The sequence below is a fragment of the Microtus oregoni genome, unplaced genomic scaffold, assembly GCF_018167655.1.
Source record: "Microtus oregoni isolate MIOR12 unplaced genomic scaffold, Mior012 000022F_ref0000154, whole genome shotgun sequence".
Classification (NCBI taxonomy): Eukaryota; Metazoa; Chordata; class Mammalia; order Rodentia; family Cricetidae; genus Microtus; species Microtus oregoni.
This window is the reverse complement of record NW_024543081.1, coordinates 11,639,164-11,664,675: the sequence shown is the minus strand read 5'-3', so window position 1 is coordinate 11,664,675 and position 25,512 is coordinate 11,639,164. Positions and strand designations below refer to the sequence as shown.

At 49.7% G+C, this 25,512-nt stretch overlaps 1 protein-coding gene across 3 annotated transcripts; it reads left to right on the top strand.

Annotated features, from left to right (window-relative positions):
• Positions 1–3,529: 3,529 nt before the first annotated feature.
• L3mbtl2 (L3MBTL histone methyl-lysine binding protein 2) lies at positions 3,530–24,112 on the top strand. Of its 3 annotated transcripts, none has more exons than XM_041672472.1 (17): positions 3,530–3,634; positions 6,325–6,562; positions 7,850–7,983; positions 9,959–10,082; positions 11,182–11,261; positions 13,548–13,665; positions 14,560–14,694; positions 15,227–15,315; positions 17,373–17,604; positions 18,014–18,090; positions 18,381–18,485; positions 19,210–19,357; positions 19,682–19,764; positions 20,106–20,340; positions 21,006–21,071; positions 21,919–22,032; positions 22,732–24,112. In XM_041672472.1, the coding sequence occupies exons 1-17, from the start codon at positions 3,611–3,613 to the stop codon at positions 22,842–22,844; spliced, it is 2,115 nt and encodes a 704-aa protein (XP_041528406.1). In that variant the 5' UTR covers positions 3,530–3,610; the 3' UTR covers positions 22,845–24,112. The 3 variants fall into 3 exon arrangements, with proteins under 3 accessions (XP_041528406.1, XP_041528408.1, XP_041528407.1); XM_041672474.1 differs by having other exon boundaries at positions 21,919–22,041; positions 22,793–24,112; XM_041672473.1 differs by lacking the exon at positions 15,227–15,315 and having other exon boundaries at positions 17,350–17,604.
• The last annotated feature ends 1,400 nt before the right edge of the window (positions 24,113–25,512 follow it).

Genomic DNA, 25,512 nt, shown 5'->3' with positions numbered 1-25,512 from the left:
CTTTACAGAAGCTTTTCAGTGTTAGGAGGTCCAACTTATTAATTGAATCTCTCAGTGTCTGTGCTACTGGGTTAAATTTAGAAAGTGGTCTCCTGTACCTATGCTTTGAAGGTTACTTCCCACTTTCTCTTCTATGAGGTTCAGTGTGGCTGGCTTTATGTAGAGGTTGACATCCAGTTCTGCTAGCACCATTTGTTAAATATGCTTTCTTTATTCCATTTTATAGTTTTTGCTTCTTTGTCAAAAATCAGGTGTTTGTAGGTGTGTGGATTAATATCTGTGTCTTCTACTCGGTTCCATTGGTCTTCCTGTCTATTTTTATGCCAGTACCAGGCTGTTTTCAGTATTGTAGCTCTGTAGTAAGTTTGAAGTCAGGGATTGTGATGCCTTCAGAAGTTCCTTTACTGTACAGGATTGTTTTGGCTATCCTGGGTTTTTTGTTTTTCAGTATGAAGTTGAGTAGCTCATATACAAGCTGCACAATCCCTAAGGAGCAGGACCAAGAAACCAAGAAGACAAAGGTGTCACAGTTTAGATCCCCTTTTCCATCCCCCTGGATAGGAAGGTTTTTCCTAACTCCTCTTTCCACGAACCCAAGCCCACAGAATAAAAATGAACCTGAGTGGTCTCTGGTCGTGACTAATCTCCTTACCTCAGTTTACCAATCCTGCAACTCTCCCCCTGCAAGTCATCCCTAAAAGGGTGTTGCAGTGCACTTCTGAGTGAGGCCCTTTTCCTCTTACCTCATTTGCCTGCGATTTCTCCATGATGCCAGATTCAATATCCTCAATCATCACCAGGTGCTGCAAAATCTCACAGCCCAGGTAGAAAGGGATCCTGGCAGTCGGGAGCCAAGGCATATGAAGTGCTCCACCTGGCATGGGAAAGTATTCTGGCATTCGGGGGCCAGGAAATACCGAAGGCTACAGCTCAGGTGGAAGAGTAATCAGGTAGTTGGGCGCAGGGAGTAGCATAGGTCACAGTAAGCTTAGCAGCTTATAGCCCTGCTCCAGGGAAATGTTTCCCCGATGTAACAGCTCTGCTCCAGCAGGAGAGGCTTCCCCAGCGAAGGTCTTACACTTTGGGTCCAGTGCTCCTGGGTGTAACAGCTCTGCTCTGCTAGGGGAAGGTTTCCCAGACAAAGTGTTAGAGCCCTGCTCCAGTCCTCTGTCTCCGGCTCCTCTCCTCTGGAGAAAGAAGGTCTTCACCCAATCCTCGTTCAAGAGATTTACTGGGAGGGGAGAATCCAGGAGAGAGGCTGTCCCTGCCAGGATAAATGAAGAGCAGCTGAAAACTCAAGAGCTAACTAGGGACAAGCACCAGCATGGTCTGCAGTCTTTCTTTTCATAGGGGATCGAAAAGAAGAGGAGAGGGAGAGTGCCTGGGGGAGGGGAACAAACCCAGGACCCTAGATTTCAAAGAAACACTGCACAAACTCACAGCCCTCCAACCAGTGAACAGCCCACCCTTCCTGCCCCAGAGGAAGTCAACCTGCGTGCACAGCCAGCTTGCTCAAGGACCTGTAAGCTTGTTTGTTGTATACTTGGTGTGACCTAAGCCAGAAACAGGTGCTGTGTCTGCTGGCTGAGTTGATCTGATCCAAGGTTGTCCTTGATGACTGCTAACACGTTCATCTTTTTTGTCGGGGCAGGGGAACTGAGTCCGTGTCAAGCAAGCAGTCTGCCAGCTTCATCTCCTGTCCTGACCTGGTGTTCGCTAAGACTATGATGAGCCTTGAAGAAGTGAAACAAGCCAAGGCGTCTGTCTCACACAGTTTATTTAACAAGCAATAATAAGAAAACAGATTTAACATTCTATACTGTGATCCAAAGTTCCTATTGGTAAGTAATCAACATTAACTGCATGATTTACAACAGTTGAGGGTTTTTCCTTTCTATTTTCAAGTTTGACAGAAAGTGTGTTTAGGGGGAAGAGTAAGGAAGAGCGCACAAGCAAGAAACCTCAGACATTTACAGGTTAAAATCAGCCCACTGGAGTTTTCTTACAATAACTATTAGTAATACATATTTTCATTAATTTTTAAAAATAATAAAAACCTATTGGAGGTGCAAGGCAGGAGCATATGGTTGGCTTCAGGCTTCAGTCGTCTCCCAGTGCACATGAACCACACACACAAGGGGGAAAAACGACTGCGGTGACCGACTAGCCATAACAAACATAGATTCTTTGTAATCTATTATCCCTCAGGCTCACCTGGCATGTTTGCTTAAACCACACACGGCTACTGCACAGTTTTTACATGTTCCAAGAAAAACTGTCTTTTAGGCTGAGAAAGATTTTTTTAAAATTGTTTTCAGTACAAAAAGTCTTGTTAAGAGAAAATAACCTCTTTGTTCCCAAAATGCTACAAGGTGTCTCTAGTATATGTCTAGTGTACTCTATGAGAGGTTTCTCCTGGAATTCCCTCTGAAGACCAGGCTGGCCTTGAATTCATGGATCCACCTTCCTCCCAGTACTTTTTTTTTTTTTTTTTTGGTTTTGGTTTTGGTTTTGGTTTGCCACAGGGCAACTCACGCATTTCAGTAACTGTAGTTGAAGTGGTTCCTACTCTGTCTTCTGAGGATGCCAGACACTGCTATGGCGCAGAGTAGCAGGATACACACACACACACACACACACACACACACACACACACCTATACACCCCTGGCTAGTGTTGCACGCCTTTAATCTCTGCATTTGGGAGGCAGAGGCAGGCGGATCTCAGTAAGTTTGAGGCCAGCCTGGTCTACAGAATGAGTTCCAGGACAGCAAAAAGTGTTTCACGGAGAAACCCTGTCCCAAAAAGCAAACAAATAATCAAAACTGAAAAATAAAGAAAAGTCAGTATGAATATGGATCTGTGGGAACTGGGAATCAAACCCTGCTCCTCTGAAAAATAGCCACTAACCACTGAACCGTTTCTCCAGTCCTTGCCTTTTTTATTACATTTGTTTATTTAGTGCGTTTGTGTTTGCTTGATATGGGGGGCGGAGTGCATGCGGAGGTCAGGACAACTTCATGGAGTCGGTTCTCTCCTTCCATGTTTGCGAGTGGGATTGGAGAGTTGAACTCAGGTAGTTCGTGTGTCAAGCTCCTTTTCATGCTAAACCATCTCACCAGCCCCAGTCTGAGAATTCTGAGTGAATACAGCATTTATAGCATACATAGTGATTAAGAATATTCCAGTTTCTGACTGAGCTGAAAGAGAGACTAGGCATTTCTTCTAGGCATCCAAGTAGAAAATCACCTTTACTTCCTCCCTAGGGACGATGCGAAGTGTTGCCTGGCGCCTGGAAGCGTCCATCCTAGGTGCTGGGAAGGGTTTAAAGTTGGCAGACACAGAAAGACAGAGAAGCAGCCTCCAGGAGTTTTATGCCTTGCTAAGGCAGCGCCCCTTCTAGTGCACGCCGGATAAAACTACAACTCCCATCACCGCCCGGGCTACCCAACCCCTCCATGTTGAAGGCGGGGTGCGAACGAGCGCGGAACCGGCTTTTCCTATTTCCTATGGTGTGATTGGTCCACAGCTCAGGCGCAGTAGCCAGTGAGCACACTCTTGGTCAGCAGCGAGGGCAATATGGCTTCCTGCACCTGGTGAATTTGGCACCATGGAGAAATCGCGGGGCACTGAGGTAAGAGGGAGAGGGCTCAGCCCCTCCGGGAAAGGGAACCCCGAAGGCCTCACTCGGCAGTGCGTCGTTTTAGCGATCCCTTGGGGGTGGAGAGGTGCAGGGTTAGTAAACTGAGGTAAGAAATTTAGTCCCGACCGGAGACCACTCGGGTTCGTCTTTGCTCCTGTTAAGCTGTGGGCTCGGTCCGTGGAAGAAGGTAGGAAGGAAACGCCTCCCCATCCAGGGGCAAGGAAATGGGGCTCGAAACTGCGACACTACCTCTTTGACTTCTTGGTTTCGTGGTCCCGTGCTTTAGGGATTGTGCGGCCTGTCGCTTCCACGAGGGAAGTAAAGGGAAATATAAGTTGACTTTTACTCCACGCTTGGGCGTTCATGTGCCTGTCTGCCACTTTAGGCACAACCATCTTCATTAGGGAGGGCTTAAAAGAGCCTGTTGGTCCCCCCCCCCCCGGAAGTTGACACAGCCGCAACGGGCAAGAGGTTGCCACCAAGTGTGTCAGTTTTCAAAACTTTGTCATGTGTTCCGTGACACGGTAGCCGGTTGCCCACCACCCCCTCCATTTGAATTCTCTTCGCTTTTCCAGCAGTAATAATGGCCAACATTGATGGAGCGCTCTTCTCATGGTTTACTTTAGTCATCCCTTCTTCCCCAAATATTTTTATAAAGTGTTATTGTCCTCGTTTAGTGGAAGCTGAGACAATGGGAGTTGACTTGCTGTGGATTGTACAGCTAGGAAGCAGTAGAGGTGGTATTTGAACCCTGGGGTTTTTTTTATAATTTATTATGATTTATTTAACTTTATTTTATGTGCATTGGTGTGAAGTTGTCAGATCCCCTGGAACAGGAGTTATAGACCGTTGTAAGCTGCCATGTGGGTGCTGGGAATTGAACCTGGGTCCTCTGGAAGAGCAGTCAGTGCTCCTAACCGCTGAGCCATCTCTCCAGCCCCGAACCCTTGGTTTTTAAGTAGTATCACATCTGTACCCCACGTTCTGTGAGCCAACACGTTCTGTCACAGGTGAGAAGACTGAGGTTCTCAGAAGGTAAATGACCCGAGGATCAGTAGTTGATTAAGATCCGAGCTTAAGAGTAAGCTGTGGTCCATACCACCACCATGCAATTACTGCCTGTGGCATCCTGCTCAGATCCTCCTTGAGACAGTCTGGGTCTCAATTTTTATCTGCCTTTGCCTCCCCCTCTGTTAGGAAGAAAATAGGTGTACTGACTAGACTTGCAAGGGACAGTGTGCTAGGCAGTAACAGGATTACCACAGCTGCTGACCTTAAATGTGTCTTTGAGCCAGGTGGTGGTGGTAGCACACACCTTTAATCCCAGCACTGTGGAGGCAGAGGCAGGTAAATCTCTGTGAGTTCAAGGCCAGTCTGGTCTACCAGACTGTGTGAGTTCCTGCACAACCAGGGCTCCATTTTGGTGTGCCTATACTGAACAGGGAAGAATGGGTTTCAAATGCTGTCTGCCCAGGAAGTTCCTTTGAGGTGTTTAGTATAGTTCCACTTTTTTTTTTTAATTTAAAGTCCTCCTGATTCAAGTTAATTTAAATAATGTATTATTGTTTTGGTTTTTAAGATTTATCATTTATTTTATGTGCATTGGTGTTTTGCCTACATGCATGCCTGTGTGAGGGTGTCGGGTTCCCTGGAACTTGAGTTACAGACAGTTGTGAGCTGTCATATGGTTGCTGGAATTGAACTGAGTCTCCTGGAAGAGCAGCCAGTGCTATTAACCTCTGAGCCATCTCTCCAGTCCTCTCCCCGAGATATTATTACATAGAGCTCTGATCCCTGGAATAATTTTTTGACTTTATAGTGGTGTGAGAACAATATTGATTCAGGGACATTGTTCTCTGAAGTTGCTCTGTGCCCAAGCTCCCCATGTGAGAGGTCGTGGTGAGCAGAGGCATACACAAACCACAGCTTGCAGTTAGCTATGCTAAGGTAGACTAGGTGTCATCTTTTCCCTTCTTTTCTTTTCGAGGCAGGGTTTGTCTGTGTATCTTTGAAGCCTATCCTGGAACTTGGTCTGTAGACCAGGCTGGCCTCGAAGAAGATCCACCTGCCTCTGCCTCCTGAGTACTGAGATTAGAGGCCCATGCCGCCACACCTGACTTCTTTAAGATTTATTAAGTAAATAAATCTTACAGTGTACAGTGTTCTGTCTGTATGTCTGCATACAGGTCAGAAGAAGGCTCCAAATCTCACTACATATGGCTGTGAGCTACCAGGTGATTGCTGGGAATTGAACTCAGGACACCTGGAAGAACAGCCAGTGCTCTTAACCGCTGAGCCATCTCTCCAGCGCCCCCATCCGTATTCTGTTTTGTCCATATTAAAATATCCTGTAGAGGGCTGGAGAGATGGCTCAGTGGTTAAGAGCATTTCCTGCTCCTCCAAAGGTTCTGAGTTCAATTCCCAGCAACCACATGGTGGCTCACAACCATCTGTAATGAGATCTGGTGGCCTCTTCAGGCATACATATAGACAGAATATTGTATACATAATAAATAAATTAAAAAAAAATATCCTGTAGGGAGCTGAAGAGATGGCTCAGCAGTTAAAAACTCTTACTACTCTTTCAGAAGACCAAAGTTCAAATTCCCAGCCTACACGAGGTGGATTAGCAGGTCTGCAGATTCTCTTCCCAGGCCAAGCACATGTCCATCTTCCTCTAGGAGACGCCGTCTTCAGAGCCAATGGAAGAAGAGGAGGAGGATGACTTGGAACTCTTCGGGGGCTACGACAGCTTCCGAAGTTACAACAGCAGCGCGGGCAGTGAGAGCAGCTCCTATCTGGAGGAGTCGAGTGAGGCGGAGAATGAAGACCGGGAAGCCGGGGAGCTTCCCACCTCACCTCTGCATTTGCTCAGCCCTGGGAACACTCGCTCCCTGGATGGAAGTGGTTCTGAGCCAGGTGACTTCTTCACAGTGCCCTTAAAGATGGAGGGGAGTCGGGAGCTTGTGGGCGAACGCAGGTGATGTGGGCAGAGCCATGCAGATATCTAAGGGATTGTCCTCGAGGGTCATTCCCTGTCCTGCAGTCTAGTTAGTATAACTCTCTGACACCTCATGTCTATTGTGTCTATTCAGCACTTGGTAGGTGCCATTGCCTTAGTGTGAGTCGCCTGGGCGTGAAGGCGGTGAGACCCACATAGCTTTTTTTAAATATAGTATGTATGCAGGGTTCTGCCTCCATGTATGCCTGCAGGCCAAAAGTGGGCACCAGATCTCATTATAGATGGTTGTGAGCCACCATGTGGTGGCTGGGAATTGAACTCAGGACCTCAGGAAGAGCAGCCGGTGCTCTGAGCTTCTGAGCCATCTCTCCAGCCCTGCAAACAGCTTATGGACTACAAGTTAACACACATTGTAGGGAGATGTACAGGATAGTGACCTTCGGGTCAGGACGAACAGACGGACAGACGTGGAGGTGGGCAGAAGGGAGTGGTCAAAGATCATCTGAAAGCCAGTTGACTTCGAAGAGGTGGATCTTGACGGTTGCCAGTCCCTGTGTCAGGACTCCCGGAGTGTGAGCAGTGTGTCCTGAGAAAGAGGCAGGCTCCCATCTGCAGACGGCCCCTCCTGTTTCTTCATGCTTGCACTCCTGGGCAGTGGGGTCCGGTTTCCTTCCAACCATCTTGACTTCTCCCCCCATTTTTTCATCTTTCGCCCTTCTCAAAATCTGAGCATTTCAATACTAGCAGGAATCACTAGGGAGAGCCACTGGGCCAAGGGCTGGTTCATGACCCTGGCTGCAGATGGATCCCCTGGGAAGCTGGTTAAGCACTTCAGATGCCCATGTCACTGGGACCCAGGCCACAGCACCGTTTGACCTACGGTGAAGTCAAGGGAAACACAGCTTGTCCACTTGTCCCTGAGAACACAGAGCTACAAATACTAAGTGACTTCAGCACCTCTCTCTTGTCCCTGTCCTCTCTCTAAAACTTGTCACCAGGTTCTGTAGGTGTTCGTGTGGGTTTTCAGCCCCTTAGCACTGGCTCTTGCTGCAGGCCCAGGAGGAACCGCTTGCCATCTTAGGTGGATAGATGGAGCGGCAGCTGCTGGAGCGGCTGACGGCAGAGGCAGCATGTTGCGAGACTCACTCCTGACAGGACGGCAGGCACTGGACTCTGAGGGGCCCATGGGTTGGTCTGACTTGAAGTACTTCTGTCTGGAGTCACGTGCCGGCTTCTCTTTCTAGCGGTCTGTGAGATGTGTGGTATCGTGGGCACAAGAGACGCTTTCTTCTCAAAGACCAAGAGGTTCTGCAGTGTCTCGTGTTCTAGGAGCTACTCCTCCAACTCCAAGAAAGCCAGTATCTTGGCCAGACTGCAGGTGAGAGCAGCCACTCATGCCCTTCTTGGGGTCCTAGATGCTGAGCTGAGCCATCACGTTATTGGAGGCAGACACATAGTCAGTTTGGGGAACTCATCTCTGGTGGTCATTCGAGGTACGTGAGACCTTGCCTCAGAAAGTGCCACCCACTCCTTTCTTTTCTTTATTCTTTCTTTTTTTTTTTTTTTAAGATCAAAAGAGGGTGTCAGGTACCCTGGGACCTCAAGACTTTGAGGCAGTGGAGGCAGCTGTGAGCCATATAGGTGCTAGGGACTAAACCTGGGTCCTCTTAACCAGTGAGCCATCTTACCAGACCCCTATTTAATTTAATTTTGTTTGTTTGGGTTTTCTGGGGTTTTTTGTTTGTTTTTTGTTTTTGAGACAGGGCTTCTCTGTGTAATGGCCCTAGCTGTTTTGGAACTAGCTTTGTAGACCAGGCTGATCTTGAACTCACAGAGATCTGTCTGACTTTGGGAGTGCTGGAATTAAAGGCATGCGCCACCACACTTGGCTCCTTTATTTTATTTTTGAGACAGGGTCACACTATATAGCTCCAGCTGAACTAAAACTCACTATGTAGACCAGGCTGATCTCAAACTCACAAAGATCTGCCTACCTTTTTCTCACCTGCCTCCCTATTGCTGGGATTAAAGGCATGCCCTACCATGCCCAGTAATTCCTATTTTAAAAGGCTCAAAAACTTTAAGGTAATGGTTCTCAACCCTCCTAATGCTTCAATTTAATGCAGTTCTTTCTGGGGTTTTTTAGTTTTGTTCTGGTTTTGTTTTTAGCTTTTCAAGACAGGGTTTCTCTCGCTTTGGGAAATGTCTTGGAACACTCTTGCAGACCAGGCTGGCCTCAAATTCACAGAGAGTGCTGGGATTAAAGACGTGCGCCACTACCACTCAGCATTTTTTTGGGAGGGTTGGGGTGTTGAGACAGGATTTCTCTGTGTATTCCTGACTGTCCTGGAACTAGCTCTGTAGACCAGACTGGCTTAGAACTCACAGAGATCTGCCTGCCTTTGTCTCCCAAGTGCTGGTATTAAAGGTATGTGCCACCATGGCCCAGACAGTTCTTCATGTTGTGGTGACCCCCCCAACCATAAAATTATTTTTATTGCTACTTTATAACTGTAATTTTGCTACTGTTATGAATCATAATGTAAATGTCTGATATGCAAGAGATCTGATATTTGACCCATGTGACAGAGTTGTTTGGCGCTCCCTTCCCGCAGAAGGGTTGAGAACTGCTTAGTGCATGTGTGCCTCTGCTTAGCTGAGTGTTGAATGGACTCCCAGCCTTTGTCATGTTGCTTAGTTATCCTGTGTAAGTGAGCTTTCCCTGAGCCCTAATGAAAGCTCCCCAGCATGCTCTGGAGTAGACTCTCCAGGTCGTTACATATGAACAGAGGTTGCCTGTGGGTTTGGAGAGTTTCTGGCCCCTCTGCAGCCACTCAGTTGTAGCTCTCCAAGGAGCTGGGAGCATGGAGAGGACTGCAGGGGAAATGTTAGGGAGAGGCTGGAGAAGTCAAAGGATGACCCCAGCCTTCTGTAGCCCTCCCCTGGGTGTTCTCGCTCATCATCAGTTTTGTTTTGTTTTTGTATTTTCTGTGTATGTATCCCTGGCTGTCCTGGAACTCTTTGTGTACACCAGGCTGGCCTCAAACTCACAGAGATCCACCTGCCACCACCTCCCAGCTCATCATCAGTTTTACAAAAGAAACTCAAGCCCAGAGAAAGTTAATTAACTGAACCAAGACCATGAGCTCTGCCTGAGCAGTCCCAAGCAAGCTCTTTCTTACTTGGTGTGGTGGCACATGCCTGGAATCCCAGCAATCAGGAGGCAGAGGCACAAGAGTTGAAAATTCCAGGCCACCATATCTCAAAAAAAAAAAAAAACCCACACAAAGCAAAATAGAAACAGATCCCAACTCATATCTGTCAGCCTGTCTGTTTCTCTTCTTGCCCTCCAGGGAAAGCCACCCACCAAGAAAGCCAAAGTGCTGCACAAGGCAGCCTGGTCTGCCAAAATTGGAGCCTTCCTCCACGCCCAGGGGACAGGACAACTAGCAGATGGGACACCCACAGGACAAGATGGTAAGACAGAATCCTGGGATGGGGACCAGGGTTGGGGTGGCCTTGCCTAGGAAGATGAACTAGAAAAGGTGACCTGCTGGAAAGTTGGGGATCCATGCCCACCACGAACTGTCTCCTGTTGGATGTTGTGGAAATGACCCTAGACAGTTCTCTTGGTGGCCCTCAGTTACCTGGGTCTGTGATAACCCTGAAACCAGAGTTAGCAGCCTCTTTTCTCTTTGCTTCTGTCTCCATGGCTTCTGTCTTCTGGTACAGGAGAGGTCCAGGGTGTGTGGAGCAGGTGGAAGGGGCCTATCAGTTTTCCAAGCATAGTGATTAATGAGCAAATTATACAAAGAAAATCTCAAAAAGGCTGGAACAGTGTTATCCCCATGTCACGAGACACCCCCCCCCCCCATCAACCACCAGGAGCCAGAATCCAGTGTAAACACAACAGGGTTTTTATTGATGCAGCTTTGAAGCTGGGCAGCTACTCAGCACTCGGGTGACTGAGAGCGGCCCTGATCATTCACAGAGTAGGATTTATAAAGGGAAAACCACAAGCAAGTATCACAAGCCTTGGCATTACTCGGAAGGTCATAGGGCGGTTGACATTTAACCTGATTGATTGTGGTGAGCGACATAGTACAGCATTGAGAGGTAGCTAATGATGTTAAAAATACATCAGGCGTGGTCGAGGCATGTGTTAAGTAGCTGTCGTTAGTCATACCCAGGGTGGGAGATCAACCCTTTCCGGGAACTTAGGACCATGGAGAGGGCATGAAGTGGGTGATCTTAGCTTAGTTTAAATTTAATTCTCACAACAGCACTGCACAGCCAGGTGAGCCATGTGCCACTCTTCCTACCCTTGCCAATTAGGTGTGCCAATGACCGGGTGCAGGAGGAGGAATTTAATCCTATAAGATCTGATTTAATTCCCCCTTTCTGTGGGGCATGAAGGGAGAGAAGTTTCTCTTTGGACGCCCCTCTGCTCCACAGTCCTGATGGCCATTGGCAGTGATAAAGGGACTTGTTCCTAGAGCCCAGTGGGGCCTCAAGGTTCATGTTCTAACTCGGCTCCTGTACATAACTTACTTCAGCTCTTCCTTATGCTCTGCAGCTCTGGTCTTAGGGTTCGACTGGGGAAAGTTCCTGAAGGATCACAGTTACAAGGCTGCTCCTGTCAGCTGCTTTAAACACGTAAGTGCCCTGGCAATGAAGGAGGGACAACCAGGGATAGCCAGGGGACATCTCAGGCTGCCTGCCTCATTGCTATCCACACACTTCAGTTGAGCTGCTTCAGGCTAGACAGCATCTCTGAGAACAGTGGCCATTCCCCAGAAATCCTCCTTTGTCTTGCAGGGCTGGAGAGTTAGTTCAGTGGTTAAGAGCACTAGCTGTTCTTCCGGGAGTCCCTAGCACCCACATGGCAAGTCACAACCATCTGTAACTGTGTTCCCATGGGATCCTGTGCCCTCTTCTGGGGTGCAGATAAAGCATCAGTATGCTTATACAATATATGCTGGGTGTGGTGGCACACACCTTTAATCCCAGCACTTGGGAGGCAGAAGCAGGTGGATCTCTAGGAGTTCGAGGCCAGCATGGACTACAGAGTGAGTCCCAAGACAGCCAGGGTTACATAGAGAAACCCTATCTTGAAAAACAAACAAAAAAACAACAAAAACCTAAAAGGGGGGGGGGGGGTGGTATCACATCTTCCAGAAGTGGAGTTCTCTGGATGACCGTGAACTGCCATGTGAGTACTGGGAAACAAACCCTGGTCCTCTGCGAGAGCAACAAGTGCTCTTAATCAATAAGTCATTTCTCCAGCCCTCATTTGTTTGTTTGTTTTTAGTTGGTTTTTTTTTTTTTTTCCTGACAGGGTTTTATATATCCCAAGCTGGTCTCTAACTTCCTATATAGCTGAGGATAGCCTTGAACTTGGATCCTCCTACCTCAACCTCCCAAGTGCTGGAATCACAAGCACGTGCCACCATGCCCAGCCTCCTGCCAGTTGATTCTGGTGCCCTACTTTCTTTTTTTCCCCTGCCATTAGGAATTGCATGTTCTTTATGTCACCAAGCTGCGCCCTCAGGCTTGTCTAAGGACCTTTCTAATACTAAACACACTCCAGTGGGGGACTCCCTTCCAGTTCTTCCTGGAGAACAAAGGATTTGAGTGATTTGAATGAACTTAATTGCACTCAGCACCTGTTCTTGTGCTGGCCTGGAGTGACACCTACACCAGGTCTTTTGTCTTTTGAAGGGAGGTGGCTTTTCAAGATGGGGTTTCTCTGTATAACAGCTCTGGCTGTCCCAGAACTCGCTTTGTAGACCAGGCTGGCCTTGGACTTGCAGAGATCTACCTGCCTCTGCCTACCAAGTGCTGGAATTAAAGGCGTGTACCACCTCTACCTGGCTTGTCTTGTTTTAATTTAAGACAGTGTCTCAAAGGGTCTCAGGCTGGCCTGAGAGCAGTCTTATGTCCTACTATGTCTTTCTCTGAGTTGTTAGTGAGTATGTATCTTTCCTGCAGGGTAAGAAAACATTCTCTTTTGCCCCAAATTCTCCTAGTCCCCACAATTTTTTTTTTCAATTTATTGTTAGTGTTCTGGCTGCATGTATGCCAGCATGCCAGAAGAGGGCGCCAGATCTCTATGCAGATGGTTGTGAGCCACCATGTGGTTGCTGGGAATTGAGTTCAGGACCTCTTGAAGAGCAGCCAGTGCCATCGGAGCCATCTCTCCAGCAGGCCTTCTCCCCATTTTTATTGTAGGGAAATTAGGTCTTTTGTTTTGTTTTGATTTGATTTGTTTTTTAGCTTTTGGAGCCTGTCCTGGAACTCACTCTGTGTAGACCAGGCTGGCCTTGACCTCCCAGAGTTCCGCCTGCCTCTGCCTCCAGAGTGCTGGGATTAAAGGCGTGCGCCACCACAATTAGGTCATATTTAACACAAGATAAAGGATGCTCTATAAGGAGCTTGTGCTGTGTTCCTGGCCACTGTGCTGCCCAGGCCTCTGTGAGCCTGCCTGTCTTGGGAGATGGATTGTTTCCTGAGCAGCTTAGGCCGGGTCTGATAGTGAAAGACGATCCAAAGGAGGACCAACTTGCAGTTGGCAGCAGATGGGGGTTAGGCTGTGGGGGAGGTACCAGACTGCCCAGTGGGGAAGGGCTGGGGTGAGCGCATGTGCTCTGCCCGCTGTGTTAAACTGAGGTAGTCTCTGTGCTATGACACTGCTGTACAACTGGCAGGGGTCCACACTGAGAGTTGAGAATTCAGGTCTGTGCCTCTGACCCTCCACCCATGGCTGATGTCCACCTGATGGCACACTGCCATCCCACGCTCCTGGCCAGTGGGCAGGCCTTGTTTCGCTCTTGATTCCTGGTTTTCTGCAGAGTGCATGATGTGTGAAGTTAGGTGCAGAGGACAGGACGCTCAGGCCTGAGGCAGCTCCTCCCAGCCTTCCATGCTCTCATCGCCACACAGGTGCCCCTCTATGACCAGTGGGAAGATGTCATGAAGGGGATGAAGGTGGAAGTCCTCAACAGCGATGCTGTGCTCCCCAGCCGGGTGTACTGGATCGCCACTGTCATCCAGGCGGCTGGTGGGTATTCCTCTGGTCAGGGCAGGGTCTGGAGTTTGTCTTCAGAGCGACATATCTCGTGGGTGGGTGGTGTCATAGGGTGAAATGGGTTTCATAAATCAAAACCTTACCCACTGGCTGCTTTCTCCTTAGAGATTCGCCCTTAGATGAAAGCACAGAACTGGGCAAACTCAAAAACTAGAATTTTGTTTCATTTTGATTTTTTTTCAATGATTTATTTATTTTTATTTTATGCACATTGGTGTTTTACCTGTGAGTATATATGAGGGCAACAGATCCCCTGGAATTGGAGTTATAGACAGTTGTGAGCTGCCATGTGGGTGCTGGGACTTGAACCCAGGGCTTCTGGAAGAGCAGCAGTGCTCTTAACCACTGAGCCATCTCTCCAGCCTCTTATTTGATTTTTTTTTTAATTTTTTTTTTTATTGAGAAAAGGAGAAAAAAAAAACAAGTTTCCACCTCCTCCCAGCCTCCCATTTCCCTCCCCCTCCTCCCCCCCTCCTCCCCCTCCTCCCACCCTTCTCCCCCTCCCCCCGCTCCTTTCCCCCTCCCTCTCCAGTCCAAAGAGCAGTCAGGGTTTTCTGCCCTGTGGTAAGACCTAGGACCTCCCACCTCCGTCCATATCTAGGAAGGTGAACATCCAAACTGGCTGGGCTCCCACAAAGCCATATTCTGGGGACAATGGAGGTGTAGAAGAGGTCACCAGACCAGAATGCTTCCTTAATATGTGGCATGGGTTTTGTTTTGTTCTGTAGATCAGAGACCCCACATATCTGGAACATTTCCCAGCTTAGGAAGTAGAAAATCTGACTGGGGCTACAGAAGGACGAAAGCCTGAGAACATGCCTTCCCCATCTCCTTCCTCCTCACAGGTCCCCTTGTCCTTCCTTTCAGGGTACCGAGTGCTGCTTCGGTATGAAGGCTTTGAAAATGATGCCAGTCATGACTTCTGGTGCAACCTGGGGACTGTGGATGTCCACCCCATCGGGTGGTGTGCCATCAACAGCAAGATCCTGGTGCCTCCACGGAGTGAGTGAATGAGGAAGCTCCCCATGCCAATTCTTCCCCATGACAGTTCCATAGGGCTCCAGGTGGAAGGGAAACTCAAGAACAAAATGTCCCCCTTGTTCCTTCCCTACAGCCTAGAAATCTCTGGGCCGTTTGGATTTATAGAACATATATATATGCATGTGTGTGTGTATATGTGTGTTTACATTTTTAAAATATGCACACATACACACACACACACACACACACACACACATTAATTTGTGTTTATGCCAGAATGAATGTCTGTTGTTCACCAGGTGTGTATAAGAGCCTGAGAAAGTTGGAAAGAGTGCTGGATCTTTTGGAACTAGGGGTTAGAAATGGTTGTGAATTACTATGTGTCCTCTGAAAGAGCAGGCGGTGGTGTTAACCATGAACCATCTCTCCAGCCCCTTGAGGCTGGTTTTATGAGATGAAGCGGCAGAACTAAGAAGTCCCCCCCTCCAGCTGCTCTCTGGGTTATGAAGGTGCTGTCGGTCTATGTTACCGGCCTGTGCTGGTGTCTCCGCAGCCATCCATGTCAAGTTCACTGACTGGAAGAGCTACCTCATGAAGCGGTTGGTGGGCTCCAGGACGCTTCCTGCAGATTTTCACATCAAGGTCTGGCTGTGTTCCCAGCTATCCCCCTCCTCCCTCCCTCTCCCACTTTTCTCCATCCTTCATATGATTCATTTCAGGGGTTTTATTTTGATTTTGCAGTTCTGGGGGTGGGACCTAGGGCTTTCCATATACAAGCACTATGTGTTGCAGTACTCTTCCGTGACTATAGGTTTGGCAGTCTTCACCCCAGACCTGTCTCTGGTGGCTGACCAACTCCAGTTCCAGGGATCTGGCACCCTCATACAGTCGTACATGCAGGCAATACACCAATGTACATAAAATAAACTAAAAAAACAAAGCACTGTGGGAATACAGAGTGTGTGTGTATCGGCCTAAACTCTCCACCTAGGGGGAGAAGTAAGAGTCATGCACACTAATAACGATGCGATCGGCACCATCTGAGCTGGGGCTCTGCACCCATCTGTGTGGAGTATCGTTTCAGTTTAGAAGGCTTCTTTGGCTGAACATGATGGGACATACCTTTAACACCAGCACTTGAAAGGTAGAGGCAGATGAATCTCTGTGAATTTGAGGCCAGCATGATCTACATAGTAGGTTCTAAGCAAGCCAGGACTATACAGTGAAATCCTGTTTCAAAAAAACAACAAAACCTTAGAAAACTACTTAAGCCTTTACCTTACAAAGGTCTGTGTACATAGTAATCGTTCAGAAGGATCCCAAACTCTACAGAACATGTCTCTCCCACCTCAGTAGACCTCTCACTGGGGCCTCCCGCAGGCTCCTGAGCGAAGCCAGGCTTTCAGGGTGTCCTCAGGAGGTTGGGAAGGCGTCCCAGCAGGGTACAGGAAATGTGCAATGTTTGCTGCCAGGACTCTCACTTGACCTGGCCTTGTGTTCTCAGAGGAGCAGGTATCAAACAGGCTTCCTAGAGGCTATGGCTTTTGAATTGTACCTGCATGGGCAAAGATGATGTGGAAGCCAACTCCGAAACATAAAGGTGGAGTGGAAATTGGGACCATCACAGAGGAGGTTCTGGGTGTAGGTGGAAAGCTGTGCCTGGGTCCTTCCAAATGTTTGTTTCTGCTGTTTTCTACAGACATAAAAGGCAACTGGAACTGGTCTTTTGTTTGTTTCCATGACAGGGTTTCTCTGAGTAGCCCTGATTGTCCTGGAACTCAGAAACCCTCCTGTCTCAGCCTCCTGAGTGTTGGAATTAAAGGTGCACATTACAGCCCAGCATTTTTTTTAGACCAACCTAGACTATGTGGGATATGATCTCACTATGATCCTCGTGTGTGCTAGAATTACAGCTACTATACCTGTCAGACATAAATCTTGCATGTGCCATTCACAGAGGACCAGGAGGCAGAAGGGAGTGTGAGGTGCCCAGGGATCAGTGCAGAGCCCTGAAAGGCCCAGTGGACACCAGAACTGAGTCTGCCTATACTTTTCTAGGTCATTTGAGTTTCCTTGGTCTGAAGTAGACTCTGGGATTCCCACCATCCTGACTAACTGAAATCTGGTGAGAAATGGGCACCCACTGAGAACTGAAGGTCTGCCCTCTGCTGTTCTGAGGGACTGGGACCCAGGCAAGACAGAGGGCGTAGTGTCTCAGATCTCACTGCCCTTCCCTATCCTCTAAAAAACAGATTCAATTATTTTTATGTATATGGATGTTATACCTGCATGTATGTGTGTTGGGTGCGTGCAGAACCCTTGAAGGCCAGAAGAGGGCAGTGGATCTCTAGGAACGAGAGTTATAATAGGTTGTGAGCTGTCATATCAGTCCTGGGAACCAAATGTGGGTCCTCAGGAAGGGCAAGTGTTCTTAACTTCTGAGTCATCTCTCCAGTCCCTCCTTTGATGGCCTTTTGTTTGGTTCACTTTGGTTTTTTGAGACAAGGTTTCTCTGTGTAGCCCTTGTTGTCCTGAAACTTCTCTGTAGACCAGGCTGGTCTTGAACTCAGAGATCTACCCGCCTCTGCCTTCTGAGTTCTGGGATTGAGGACGTGTGCCGCCACGCTTACCTTTTGCTGGCAGAGCAGGAGTGTAAGGGCTGGCTGACTGAAACAGGTGGCCTTCCCTTGTCCTTGCAGATGGTGGAAAGCATGAAGTACCCCTTTCGGCAGGGCATGCGCCTAGAGGTGGTGGACAAGACCCAGGTGTCACAGACCCGCATGGCTGTGGTAGACACAGTAATTGGGGGTCGCCTTAGGCTTCTTTATGAGGATGGTGACAGTGATGACGACTTCTGGTGCCATATGTGGAGTCCCCTGATTCACCCAGTGGGTTGGTCCCGGCGTGTTGGCCATGGCATCAAGATGTCAGGTTAGTAGAGCCCCTGGCTGTGTGACTCTGGGCACAGCCTCTCTAAAGATCAGTAGGACCTTTGCTGTACCTCACAGTACTGTAGTGAGGTGGACGGCCATCACTGCCCTGTGAGGGACAGTGCTGAGGGTCAGAAAGACCCAGTGACTTGACTCAGGTCACTCAGCCCAATCTGAATAGTGTCACAGTGCCAGCATAGAAAAGCCTAACTCCCCTGTGCTGAATAGACCACAAGACTGCTCTGGGCTCCTCTCGGCTAGACTTCTCTCCTTCTCTGTGTAGGGTGGGGAGCTGGGGCACAACTGAGAACAAATCAGTCTGCCTGGCCCCATAACTCTGGGGAGTATGTGACAACCAGTGGCCGCCTTCAACTCCCTTTTCTTTCTCTCTTCTCTGTCATCTCCCCAAGAGAAACGATGTGACATGTCCCATCACCCCACCTTCCGGAAAATCTACTGTGACGCTGTTCCTTACCTCTTCAAGAAGGTAAGGTGCAGCCTGTGGGCACTTCCTTCCCGGCTGCAGGCGCTTGACTGTCCCTTGCCTGTTTTGTAAAAGATGTTCCATGGTCCTTAACAAACTTGTTAGGGAGTAGACTAAGGCAGGGTCTCGCTGTAACCCAAGCTGGTTTGTCACAGCCTCCTAAATTCTGGGATTATAGGTGGGCACCACCACACTGTCCCTTGCCCTCTGTTTCATCCCAGATGATGCCTGCAGCATCTAAAGCCTGTTTCCTCTTTCTTCCCCTGAATCCTCAATTGCCCCGTTCCCTTAAGGTCCGAGCTGTCTACACAGAAGGTGTCTGGTTTGAGGAAGGAATGAAACTAGAAGCCATTGACCCTCTGAATCTGGGCAACATCTGTGTAGCAACCATCTGCAAGGTGAGCCTAGGCCACTCTTTGACCTCCAGCATGTCTGTCTGTACCCTGCAGTTAGGCTCTGGGGACTCTGACACTGACCGTTCATGTTGAACTTGAGTGTTCTAGAGGGAGACCATTCCTGCTCTTTACTCAGAACCTACCTGCATGTTAGGGCTTGAGGCACTCAACATCTGAGCCTTGTCCAATGTCGGGTACAGGCTGTCCCCTGCCACTTGCATCTCCTCTGCACACCCAAAGCCTCGGCCCAACTCCTTGATCCTGCCTGCCTCATTGCTGCAGCCTGAGGACACCAGCCTGCTCTGTGCCTAGCTCTGTGCTCCCTAAACGTGCTGTGAGCCCAGTGGCAGCAAGGCAGGTGCAGTCGTGGCTGCATGGGTTGGCCATCCAGTGGAGAGGATGCTTTATCGCACATTCCTGAGCGCTGGGTGCTCCACCACACACCTTGGGACATTTTAGTGGGGGACAGATTCCGTCCATCCAGTTGGATCCACCTCCATGTTCAGTCATAGCTACCTTACTGGGGTGGGGAGTGTCCTGCTGTCTGCTGTTTATTTCTCTACACCCACCCCAAGGGCTTGTTTTTAATTACATTTATTTTATGTGCACATGCATGGAAGTCAAAAGACAATTTGTTGGTTTGTCCTTCCACTGTGTGGCTTCTTGAGTCATGCCAGATAGCAAGTGTTTTTTACCTTTTGAGTCATCTTGCTGGCTCCTCCTCTAGGTCCTCTTGGATGGTTACCTGATGATCTGTGTGGATGGGGGGCCCTCCACAGATGGCTCAGACTGGTTCTGCTACCATGCCTCCTCCCATGCCATCTTCCCAGCCACCTTCTGCCAAAAGAATGACATTGAGCTCACACCCCCAAAAGGTAAGGCCTTGCAGGGTGAAGCCACAAGTCCAGCCCCATAGCTGATGTGTGGCTCTGTGGTGTGAGAGAGATGTGGGCATCTCCTGCCACTGCTGCCTTCCTTTCCTCTGCCTGGCTGACCAGCCCCATAGCTGATGTGTGGCTGGTGACAGAGCTCCTGTGTGTCCTAAGGCAGCACATGACCTGTGCAGTACGACTTCCTGGAGCAGGTGTCGTCCTGGGGAGGAGGGTAGCTGCAGTGACTCGCACTGTGTACTGCTCTGCCCCTTGACCCACTTCCTACTTTCTGCTTTCCTCTCTTCATCTAAATGTTCTGCCCTCCAGGGTATGAGACCCGACCTTTTGACTGGGACACCTACTTGGAGAAGACCAAGTCAAAGGCAGCCCCTGCAAGACTCTTTAACATGGTGAGGAGACACAGCACTGGGTGGGGAGTCTGTGGCAGCCTGGCGACTGGCTCTGCTCACTGACATCAATTTCAACCCCATCTTTTCAAGTCTTTACTGCTGGGATCAGCCACTTCTAGAAAAGTCTGTGACATGAACGCTCTGGCCAGTGTGGACCAGGCCCTTCTTGTCAGAGGGGCTGGCACTTGAGAAAAAGTTCAGTGAGGTTGCTGTCTGAAGGAACCTGCTGCAGTGGCCTCTCTCCCCACTCCTAGTTCTGTCAGCAGCTCCTTGCCTATCTGGGTGACCCCACTCAGGCCTAGCACTGGCCAGCTGGTCAACTGCCTTCTTCCCCTAACCAGGACTGCCCCAACCATGGCTTCAAGGTGGGCATGAAGCTAGAGGCTGTGGACTTGATGGAGCCCCGGCTCATCTGTGTGGCCACTGTGAAGCGGGTGGTGCATCGGCTCCTTAGCATTCACTTTGATGGCTGGGACAACGAGTACGACCAGTGGGTGGACTGCGAATCCCCGGACATCTACCCTGTGGGCTGGTGTGAGCTCACCGGCTACCAGCTCCAGCCTCCAGTGTCTGCAGGTCAGGTGCGGGGGGCAGCGCTGAGAACTCCTGGATTTTCTTCACCTGTCTTTTTCTTTGCTGCCAGCTGCTCCTCCCCATGCCCAGCATAGTTCTCTGGCATGAGACTGAGAAGTCCCCAGGTTTTTTAGGTCACTGTTTTTTAACCTTCCTAATGCTGCAACCCTTTAATTCAGTTCCTCATGTAGTGATGATCCCCAAGCATAAAATTATTTTTGTTACATCATAATTCTAATTTTGCTACCACTATAAATTGTAATGTAAACATTATTTTCCATGATCTTAGGCGACCCCTATGTAAGGGCCATTCAACACCCATAGGGGTCACGACCCTCAGGCTCAGAACCACTGCTCTAAGCAAAGTGTGTGCTCTGCCTTTCGTGCCCCCCCCCCCCCACCTTTGTCTCCCTCTCCTCTGCCCTGTAGAACACCTTTCTTCAGCTTACTCTGCTCTAGGTCTGGGTCCTCGTGCACCCAGACTCCTTGAGCAGCTCTGGTGACAAGAGGTGGATGGGGTAATTGTTCTCCAACCCCTCCCCGTCCTGCTCTTAGTGTCCAACTCTAGCTTCTCTATTTGGAGTTCCCCATATATGAGGGCCAAGGGTCTTTTAGGAGGTTTCCTGTACCCTTCCAGAACTTATCTCTTTTGTTCTTTCAAACATTAGAACCAAACACACCTCTGAAGGGCAAAGAGGCCACAAAGAAGAAAAAGAAGCAATTTGGGAAGAAAAGTAAGTGAAGCCCCAAAAGGCCAGCGCTGGCTTCTGGGTGCTGCCGTGCATAGGTCTCTCTATGGTGGTCCCACCGTTCCTCTTTCTGGAACTTGCCCCAGGGTACCCTGTGCCTTAGGGGATCAGAACACATTCAGGAATGGGGTGTGTACTGAGGAAAAAGGAGATTGGAGGGGGAAAGCTGGGGGGGGGGCAGTTCCTGTCCCTGCTGCTGCTTGTCCGAAGTACCTGTCACTGGGTTGTGAAGAAAGACAGCGAGAGAAAGGAGCCCTGTGTCCAAGGCTCTCTTCCCTCATGCCCTCCTGGAGCAGCTAGGTGGGGCAGGCTCCATCTAGCTGTCCAGGGGGAGCCATCCTCAGTAGATCATGGGCTGCAAGAGGAGGGGACAGAAGAGCAGGTGACCAAGCCGTCCTCTCTGTGGACTGTAAAAGGGTGGTTCCACACATGGCCGCCAGGCAGAGGGAGACAAAGCCAAAGCAGGGCCTAGGTCACTGGGCAGGAGTGACCTCTGGATAGAGACTGTGCTGTTCAAAGTGGGACCTGATTGTGTTACAATCAAATCAAACGTCAGAAACCTAGCCAGGCAGTGGTGGTGCACACTTTTATTCCCAGCACTCAGAGGCTGAGGCAGGTGTATCTCTTTAGTTCAAGGCCAACCTGGTCTACAGAGTGAGTTTAAGACAGTCAGGGCTACACAGAGAAACCTGTTCTCAAATAAAAAAGAAAGAAAACTAGCAGCCACAACATCTTTGACCTCAGCAGGCACCTGACCAATAAAAGGGGTATTTACCTTGTGCCCCACTGCCTGCTAGCACCAATGCTGGGTTTGTTTTGTTTTCATTCACAGGGAAAAGGGTCCCGTCAGCCAAGACTCGACCCGTCAGACAGGGCTCCAAGAAGCCCTTACTGGAGGATGACCTGCAGGCCTTGGGGGTCTCATCGGAGCCTATTTCTGATGACAGTAAGAGCGGCTGGGCTGAGCTGAGGCAGGGCCAGGCTGTTCCATTCTGAGATGTGGCCTCTTTGCTCTTCCACCTGGGCACAAAAGAATAGAGTTGAGTTTGAAGGGGATTTTCCAGGCACCAAACCTCTGGAACTAGAAGGCCTCCTAAACACCCAACCAATGTAACTGGACAGAACCTCTCCAGCCAGTGTCCTGGCTCCTACGTCCTCCCACCTCTAACTGCCCACATGCTCACTAGGGTGGTGGGCTGGCAGGAGCAGATTTCTGGCAGTCTCCCTGGCTAGGCTATGCCTGGGGCCTTTTTTTTCTCTCCTGGACTTTTATTCGTGTGCATTGGGATTGCTCAAGTAGACCACAGCACACATGTGGCCATCAGAGGGCGGTGTGCAGGAATCGGTTCTGTCACATCTTATGGGTCTCAGGGATCAGCCTCAGGTTGTCGGCCTGGCTGCAAGTGCTGTTATCTGTTGAGTTACCTCACTGGCTATGCCTGCAGTCCTGGGCCTTCTCTTGTTGCTGCTTCTGGGAGGGTGAGGAGGAGAGTGAGGCGGTCACTTAGGCTCCCTGCTAGCCCCAAAGCACCACCTCCCCCCACACCCCGGGAAAACAGCTCCCTTACTAGCCTGACATCCCACCCCAGGCTGTCACACCTTCACACACTCATTGTCTGCTCCCCACTACCCTCCCTGTCCCCAGTCATTGCTGTGTGTGTAAAGGAAGAGCACCAGGACATCTCCTCTCCTGACCGGTCACCCAGTCCACAGCTGCCTCTCCCCATTGAGAGCATCAAGCAGGAGAGGGACAACTGAGCCATCCCTAGTGCCAGTCTGGAGGCTGGTTTCACTGCTGCACACCGAATGGACAGCCTGGTCTTCTAGGCCCACCTCTGCCCACTGGCCAGGCTTGTGGGCTGGGCAGCTCGAGGTCTAAGCTGGTCTGTTCACTGCATCCTCAGCACACTGGAAAACTGGACTGCCCCCACGTGTTCACCCAGGGAAGTGGAGGAAGTAATGTTACAGAGCAGCCGTGAGCGGGCAGCCCTGGCGGGCTCTGGGTGGGAATGAGGCCACCTCTGCCTAAGACAGCTTGAGGACCTCCTGCCTCCTAGGGTGCCCTGCCCTGCCTAGCGCCCTGAGGCCCTGCTGTGGCAGGTAATCGAGGAGTGAGAGACGTGTGAATGGCCTTGACCTCAGGGTTGACAGGAACACTGACTTCCTTTCTTAAGCAATTACTTGTAGGGACCTTGGGCCAGGCTACTTGCTGCCAAGTACAGGATCCTACAGTGACTTGGCCCTGGGGATCCTGCTTCTCGAGAGCCTGGCTGGGGTTGGACCTAGCATTTCCATTTCCCTGCCTTGGTCAGCCACGTCACTGCTCAGCTCGCATCTTTACCTCAAGTTTGAGCTTTTGTTTTTCCCAGTCACACTTTTTGTTGTGGGTTTTCTTGTTTGTTTTGGCTTTGTTGTTTTTGTTTTTGGAGACAGAATCTTTCTGTGTAGACCAGTTTGGCCTCTGACTCAGAGATCTCCCTGCCTCTGTCTCCTGAGTGCTAGAGTTAAAGGAGTGCACCCGGCCCCAGTTAAACACTCTTGAAACTGGTCATCTAGCCCTCCGGGAACATCCGGGAAACCAGTGGGGCTCCTGCAGTCGGCCATGGCTCCGTGTCCTGTCGTGGCTGTGTTGGGCTGTGTTGCACAGCCGCCTTTTGTGCTGGTCAGTCTGCACTGTCATCCTGACATGTGCTCCCTGGCTTTGCTCAGGACCTAGGCTGGGTTCATCCCTGAGATGGCATGTGAGTGGCCAGTCTGTACAGACTGGGAAGGTCAGGAGAGAACTCAGTCCTGATAGAGCCCACCCTGTGCAGAACCTGGGTGAGAGAGGCGTTTGTCACAGCCTGATTTCCTCATAGGGTAAATAGGTCTGGAAGTAGATGGAAGACCACAGCAAAAGGCAGGTTCAGTTCCCAGTATCCACTCATAAGCACCTGTAACTTGAGCTCCAGGGGGACCTGCACCTGTCCTTTCCATGGGTACAATGTATAATTTATGTAGATGTACATATAAATGTGTAATTAAAAATAAAATCTTTCAAAAAGAAATATGAGGTGAGTGAGCATCAGGCACAGGAGAGGATGCTGGGAGGAAGATGACTGAGTGCCTCTATGTGTCAGGAGCATGAGACCCCCGACAAGAGGGTGGATGCTTGGCCTTCATTCCAGCTCTGGCCTGGCCTTTTCACGGATGAGCAGAGGGAGCTGTGGTGATCATTGCTGGAACTTGAGAGCCTGGGATGACTGGACCTTAGGTTTGCTTGACTCCAGGCCCTTTTTTTTTCCTTTATTTATTTAGCTTTATTTTATGTGCATTAGTGTAACCAGATCACCTGAAACTGGACAGTTGTGAGCCGCCATGTGGGTGCTGGGAATTGAACCCGGGTCCTCTGGAAGAGCAGCTAGTGTTCTTAACTGCTGAGCCATCTCTCCAGCCCCCCAGATACTTGTTATTCTATTAAAACAACAAAACAGGGTTGTAGCCCAGGCTGACCTTAACTTCTAAATTTTCACCTCCTGAGTGCTGGGCCTGCAGATGTGTGCACCACACCTGTATGAGACAAAGCCCTTGCTGAAGTCCAACTTACATGGCCTCATCTTAATGCCACTTTAGAGAGTATTGAGACAGTTAACACACAAAGGGACAAGCAATAGACTGCCCTCTGTCCCCATAGCAACCTCAGCTGTGTTGTCATTGGTGGTTCTGGGAGCTCACCTGTCCCTAGTTAGTGTTAGTGAGGTACGATGCACATAACTTAGGTTGCGGTTGCCAACGGGTTAGATCTATGGTCTCGCTGTATAGCTCCGGCTGGCCTCAAGCTCAGCCATGCCTCAGTTCCCAAAGTTGTTGGACAAGGTCTCTTTCTCCTCCCCCCTCCCAAGATAGGGTTTCTCTGTGTAACAGCCCTAGCTATCCTGGAACTCACTTTGTAGACCAGGCTAGCCTCAAACTAACAGAGATCCACCTGCCTCTGCCTCCTGAGTGCTAGAATTAAAGGTGTGCACCACCACACCTGGCAGGATAAGGTGCATGATACAAGTTATGTGGGTTCTAAGAATCAAACCTGCTTCTTCTGAAAGCTGGTGCCCTTAGCTGCTGAGCCATCACTCCAGCCCCTCTTGGAAATGGGGGTTTTTGCCTCAGTTTGCCCTTGGTTAGGAACTAAAGGCCTCAGAGTCTGAGCGGTGGAGTTGCTGGCTAGCATCATCCTGGCGTTCCCTCCTGACACCCCACTTCATCCACTGGAGGCTTTCCATTAGACCAGATCAGCACTTCAGGAGCCCACCCTCTGCTTCCCAACCTTTCTGGAGATTCAGTCTTCCACCCTTTGAGGGAAGGAGAGCCTTCTACGCCAGATGCCAGACTACACGTTGTAGATAGCTAACTCATTGCTGGTGCCCTTGTGAGGTGCATCCTGGCTTCATTT